This window comes from Neolamprologus brichardi, chromosome 11 (assembly GCF_056152115.1).
Source record: "Neolamprologus brichardi isolate AB-2024 chromosome 11, ASM5615211v1, whole genome shotgun sequence".
NCBI classification, from domain to species: Eukaryota; Metazoa; Chordata; class Actinopteri; order Cichliformes; family Cichlidae; genus Neolamprologus; species Neolamprologus brichardi.
The window spans coordinates 16677276-16684102 of record NC_142114.1 but is presented as its reverse complement, the minus strand read 5'-3'; the positions used below and the strand labels follow the sequence as shown (position 1 = coordinate 16684102).

General features: G+C 39.4%; 1 protein-coding gene across 2 annotated transcripts in view; it reads right to left on the bottom strand.

The window, feature by feature from the left end:
• Positions 1-973: 973 nt before the first annotated feature.
• celf3b (cugbp, Elav-like family member 3b) overlaps positions 974-6827 on the bottom strand; it is a 31612-nt gene continuing 25758 nt past the window's right edge. The window contains exons 11-15 of one of the 2 annotated variants that reach the window (XR_437459.3): positions 6035-6139; positions 5738-5881; positions 5403-5566; positions 4545-4643; positions 974-2013 (exon numbers count right to left, since the gene is read on the bottom strand). Coding sequence is in view for 1 of the 2 variants with exons in the window: in XM_006804843.3 (XP_006804906.1) it covers positions 5439-5566; positions 5738-5881; positions 6035-6139 (377 nt within the window). In the remaining variant the exon portion in view is untranslated. The remainder of the gene's footprint in view (positions 2014-4544; positions 4644-5402; positions 5567-5737; positions 5882-6034; positions 6140-6827) is intronic. The other variant, XM_006804843.3, reaches the window with a different exon arrangement.

The following is a 6827-nucleotide window of genomic DNA, read 5'->3' as shown; positions in this document are numbered from 1 at the left end:
CACAAAGATAAGGTTAAACAACATGAGATATATACTTTATTTACCTATTTTTTTGCAACAGCTAAAATTTTAATCAAACACAATCTATAATAAAAGACCTTCAATAAATAGAATATTTTATACTTAAATAACATAAAATATTAAGAAAGCCCATGCGGTAATGAAAATATCACATCCTGGAACATTCCCAATTTGACATCTTATCTTTGAATGGCCTCATGCACCATAAAAAATAAATGTAGTATAATAAAATTGATGAGGTCTTTTTTCCTGCTAACCTCAATCAATATTGTAATAAATATCAGAATGATCTCTTCCTATTAAATTATTTACTTGTTTTGGCCAGAGAAACACTTTTGTAGCTGTAGATCTCAGTGGGAAACATTAGAGAAGCATAGGGATTATGTAGAAGGCTGTGTGTGTTGTGTGTGTATATCCCCTCATCTAAATCCAGATATGTCCACCATAGACTGAAGGATAGGAGTTAAAATCCAAGCACAGGAAATTAAAAGTCTGATGCTCAAAATTTCCTCTACTTAATGTATCCTCTCAGTGGTCTAACAAATCCCACACCTGTGGACTCATATTTAGTCAGATTAATCATTTTTTCTTAAAAATGTGGTCCGCACACATCACATTATTATTAAATAGTTTTCTCTATTGGTAAAATAATCATTAGAAATAATACTCTTGTATACTTATTCCTGAGAAAGACAAATGCATCTACTAATAGAAAAGTAGCCTGCTCCCATAAAGAATGAAATGAGATCACAAGCTGTGTAGCTTAATTGGTATTTCAATTCTCTCCTTCTTCTCTGATTACTGTAGCGATGCCCCCTCCTGGTGAAAAGTTGGATGTGCGCTCTCTTCCTTGCTGAACCTTCCAAATGCAGATTTTCATTGGACCAGTCCTGCTCCCTTTCTTCCCCTCCCACATGCATGCAAACACTCACATGGATTACACATCAGGCATTTTAGTATGATACTTTTTATTTAAACTTAAAAAGAGAGTGGATCAAAAACAGGATTCAATAAATTAGAAATAAATATAATTGCTGTAATAATTAATACATACATTATAATTACTCGATTGCAAGAAGTGAGAGAGACAGACCCTCAAAAGTTGTTTTTTTTCCTCTAGAAAATCCTAAATCAAAATATTGCAACCCACTCAAACCCCCTTTTCTCCCAATAAACAAAATAATTGATAAATTAGTAAATAAATAAAAAATAGCTCAAATATTAAAACCTCCCGAATAAAAGTGCAATCCCTCCCTCCCCCGTGTTTCACCTAAAGTCTAAGTAGAAATTTAAAATAGGTTAGTGATTTCCCATTTTACAATTTGGAATGTATTTTCCTTTCATGAAGATGATGATGTTACTAGTGGTAATAATAATAATAATGATAATAATAATAATAATAATAATAATGTTGCTGTGTCCTGCTCAGTGTTTATCTAAAGTAGTATTCTTTTTGCATTTTTCTTGTTTTTTAAATGCTGCTCTTTGTAAACTAAACTATTTACAGGTCATTAGGATCTTCTCCAAAGTCTCTCTAACCTACTCATTTAGTCGTCTTTTTTGTATTTTCTTGGGTTTTTATTATGAAACATCGGTCCCTCTATATTTGTCATGTATTAGACATGGTATAGACAAGTTAAAGTCTATTGGAGTGATATATCAGCAGGTTGATTTCACCCTTCTCACTTGGTCTGAGTTGTCTTAGCTGTACTAAACACCCTGTTCCACACAGACTACGGTCAAACCAAGGTCTCGGCCGTATGGGTGAGATTACTGACTCGCGTGTGTATTTGTGTAAGTGTCAGCAAGTGTGTGTGTGTGTTTGTGCATTTTATGTACATATCAGCCACGAACCCTATGAGGTTCGGTGTTGATGTATGTTTGTGTGTTTGCGTGAGTGTGGCTGCAGTCCGCGTACGCTCACAGGCAGCAGACAGTCTGAAAGCACAATGAACCCTGGGATTCCTCCTCGGCTGGACTCTGAAAGGTCACCTGTGAAGGCAGGAGAGTTGGAGGGTAGAGGGAGTGATAAAAGGAGAGAGGGACAGAGAAGGAGGGAGGATCTGTTAGAGTTATAAATACTCTGAGGCTCTGCGTTTCTCTGATCTTCACAGCTTGTCAAACAAGACTCCTGTGTAGGCCTGACTGCCACACTTCCTGCAGCAAACTGCACCTCAGGATGCTCCTAGCTTCGCTTAGCTTCAGTCTCAGGTGAGTGCGTCAAACAAGAAAGCATCATTCTGTCTTTCAGCAGCGGTAACTCATGGTGCTTTAAACACATACACACACAGTGCCTGGATCATGCAACTCAATACAGTGAAAATCACTCAAATGTGTTACTGTGGGACTGTAGGTGTGTGTTTGGATGTAAATGTGTGTGTGTGTGTGTGTTAGTAAGTCTACAGAATCTAGAAGTATGCACTTATGTCTCTGTGTCCTTATGAACATGTGCCTCGATTCATAGCAAGCAAACACTACTACCAACATGCATCACTCTCTGGCATTTGCAGTATAGAAATTCTGGGTGATCATTTTAATCAGGATAAAGAAGTGGCCACAACTTTTTGTATTATACTGAGGTATTACATGGCCTTCTTATTACCCACAAGGATTTGTTATGTAAAAGCTTGTCTAGAAATAGAAGCTGAATCCTTTATTTATAATGTGTGCTGCCATTTGAAAGTGCCTCCAAACACCGACCTGACAGCAGCTACACATTTTCTGCTCTCTGGTAAAGGTTACGGGTTTGTGGAGGATTACATTTACGTCACAGTCTCTCTTGTTATTTTTCTCCCAGAATTCCTATAGTTGAAGGCTGTTCTCCAATAAGCAAGAGGCACTTTTTTTCACAGTTTTTTTTTTATATACCACCATGGTAACCACATACCCTTTACCTCAAAACACGAGCTAGAGGGACAGAAAGAAGAGACTGGAGGGGAGAGAAGCAGAAAGAAAAAAACCTGACAGAGAGGAGGGGAAAAGAAGAAGATGAGGAGCAAGGAGGTGGTGAGGGGAAGAGGGAGAAAAGAGCACAAAAGAAGTGATAGGGATATATATAAAAAGCTGTTTTCACACATGCACCGCAGCGCTGAACTTTTCTAGAAATGACACGAAATAGGTGCAATGTGAAAAATTGAAACAGTATTTAAATTGCCTGCTCTCCGGTACAAAGTCCATGTCAATCAAACATGACGTAAGCGGATTTAGTGTGTTGCAGGTCGCTGCTTTTGTAATTGTGTTAATGCGCTTTGTGTCTGTATGAGAGTTTTTATAAGTGTTTAATATGTTGTCTTTCTTTGTTTATGTCTTTGTTTTATCGTTCATATGATTATGACTCTTACCTGTGCTTAGGTGCCCTTGGATCTTTGCTTTTTTTCCCTACCTATGAATGCCCTCAACCTGCCAGGGACTCCAGATGAAAGTTAGCCTGTATTGCAAAATCTGGAAGACTTACATAATGCACCTAAGTGCTCATCTTAATTATATAAAATAAACATATCCAGTAGGTATAACTAGAGAATGTAATTGTCCAGTGAATTCACCATCACTACTACTAGTTCCAGCGAGTCCTAAGTGGCCTATGTAATGAAGGGCATGTTCGGAAATGTGGTGACCTGTTTCTCCCGACTCTGTCTGGAGTTCATGTGTGAAAATGGCTCAGGAGAGGAAAAACGAAGGAGCAAAAAACTAAAGTGGCACATCAAACACTGTAATAAATCACAATCCAGGATTAAAAACTCAGCCTATCAGAGCACAGCTCAACAAAATGCATGCTCGCTCCAAAGTACAGTGTGCCTTTGTCAGTAAAATGAAGGTAACCTTGTCTGTCTCTCTTCTGGCCTGTGTAGCCCATACTTTGGACCAGTCTGTGGCCATATTTAGAGTTCTGTTCAACCACATCATGGCTTCTGTTCCAACATGCACTGCCACTGTATGTTGCATAATATAATAAAACAAGTAAATGTAATTTGCAGTAAACTGTATTGCTGCTCTAGCTTTCTCCAGCAGTCCACCGTGGAAGCCTCTGCACACCTTTCTGTACAGACACCAATACAACGAGGATTACGCTCTCCTGTATTACACGCTAACAGTGTAACACAGACACATACGTACACACAGATGCCCACGCTCACTACTTTACCCAAACCATTTGTTCAAATAATAAACACACCAAACAGAACACTACAGAAACTGATCAAAAACGAGGCTGAAAAGAGTAACGAGCGTTGCTACAGAATTGATCAAATTACTATAAAATGATTCAAAGTATCAAGTATCCAATCGAATCAGTTGATTCTGAGTACAGTCCGGGCTATTGATAGTTATTGATCAGTATGTGCACAGGTCAATACAAAATAAAGTCACAATGCACCAAACACAGTCTGTGGTCACTACAGCAACAGGACATGCAGGTCAACGCATGGCTGGTTGCTCGAGGTGACAGAACAAAAATTGCCAAGGGCAACCAACACAGGCAATCAATCGCCACAGCAACCCAAACACAGGCCAACCAATCAACTTACAACAATGTGAGAGGAAGGGGGGGTCGGGGCTTTATCGGTCACTAGGCAACCATTGCCATAGCGATGGGGTCCTCGTGAATTATGATTGGACGGAAGGATCTTGGGTGTTTCAGGAAAAGATCAAAACAGCAGGAAAGAAAATAAATAAGATTGTCAAAGAAAATAAAAAAGGGAAACAATATTTTAGTATATTTACTCTTCTTGAGTTGATTAAGCTGTTTTTCTGTAAGTTACCCAAAGCATATTTCACTGAAATGTCAGGTTAAAGCTTTCCCCGTCAGTTAGCTGTGCACTGTCAAGTCTAAGTTACCTTGTCCACTTTTTTTTCCTCACTAACCCAAATTTATCCGCTTGCTCCCCCAACACAGAGACAGAGTGCAATGCGTCTTACTCTGAAAACCACGCCCACTGGAGGGAGAAAAAACTCCTCATATTTATTATAGTTTTTAATTTTTTTTTAATATTATCCTTGGTTTTAAATATTAAATGTGTCTTTTAATTTTAATTTTCTTTTTAATTTAGTTTAATTAAGCTGTCAAACTGGGCTTATTTTTTTCAGTTAAAAATACAGTTAAAATTTTTTTTCAGTATTAATTTTAGTTTTTTAAACATTATATTGTGTAAAAGTAATTGTATATATAAATGCAGCATTTTCTGAATATGATTCACAGTCTTGTAAACATCTGAGGAGCATCCAATAAAACTGGATATCAGTAACAATATGCCTGCGCCACACTAACGAGGTTCACTGTTTTAGCCTTTGTTTGCTTTGGGCGGGACTTGATTGCACTCTGTCTCTATACTAAGGCTCACTTGTCTCATATTGTGCCACTCTTCACCTGCTCTCCACCTCCTCACCTCTCTTCACTTGTTCTTCATCCTCTCAGTAGTCACTTAGTATGGGCGGTTGGCATCTTTCGGCCTTTTGAGCTGCACTTTCAGTCTCTTCATGCCAATCTGGAAGCCATTCATGGCCTGGATGGCGGCCTGAGCGCTGGCTGGGTTGTCAAAACTCACAAATCCTGAAAGACAGACAAAATGCTAACTTTAGTCATTTTGTCAGGCGGGTTTACACGCGTTAATCAACACAGTATTTCATCAGCCAATGACTTTTTCCACTTGTCCTTTCTTCGCTCTGATAAACCGGTCCTCCCCCATTCCCTCCCCCTTTCTCCCCCGTCTGCATTTCTCACCGAAGCATTTGCTCTGGTTGGTGGCACGGTCCACAAACACCTTGGCTGAGATGACATTGCCAAAAGGCAGGAACATCTGCAGCATCTCAGAGTCACTGAACTCCTGAGGCAGGTGGTAGATGAAGATGTTACACCCCTCTGGACCTAACACACACCCACACACACACGCACGCACCCACACAGTAGACAGAGTTTGATAAATGATCTCAGGCTGTAAAAACTTTGCAATAAAAAAAACTTTAAATAAGATCACTGGAGAGAGGGGCGTGGCCCCGGCCAGAAAGGAAACCACATCACCTTCTCTCTGCTGCTGTTGCTGGGGCTGCTGGTGTTGCTGGGCAACAAGTGTTGGCTGCTGGGGGAACGGCTGCCCGACCAATCCGTACGCAGCAGGGTACGCCGCTATTGGGAGAGACAGGGAGCAACAAAATATGATTGGACCACAACAACGAGTGGCAACATAGGAGCGTCCAATAGAGTCACTCTGTTCGAGCTGAAACGTCTTCTGCTGAAGGTGAAAACTATTAACTGTAACATACGAGTGGAATAAGTTCACCAGACAATGACACTGTTGATCTGAGCCTGTACACGCATTACATCTCCCCTTGATATTGAATCATGTACACATGATATGTCCTGTGTTACATTATCGCCAGCCTTTTGTGTCTTAATTAAATCGTATAAATCAAAACAAAATGAATTCAGTCAATCAAACTGTCCTTTTATCCTTGACAGTCCGAGAGCAGACACATTCATAACAAAGTCACAAGTCTGCTCATCTTGATTTAACCTCCCTGAGACGTCGGCTGGGAAACACATATATGCATTAATAATAATACGGCTGAATATGGATTAGATATGTGTATGACTTCACTGAAGCTAACGTGATTTTTCAGAGCCACGTGTAATTGATCCATATGTGCAACTTTGATTTACAAGGACATGCATTTGGTGAACATCTTTCATATCGTCTTCAGTGGCTTTTGAGCAGATGTATTTACTACTGATTTTATTTGCCTCGTCTATCTTAATGTAAGCAAAGCACACAGAAATTAATATCTACAAAGAATTCAGATGATTATAAGTGATC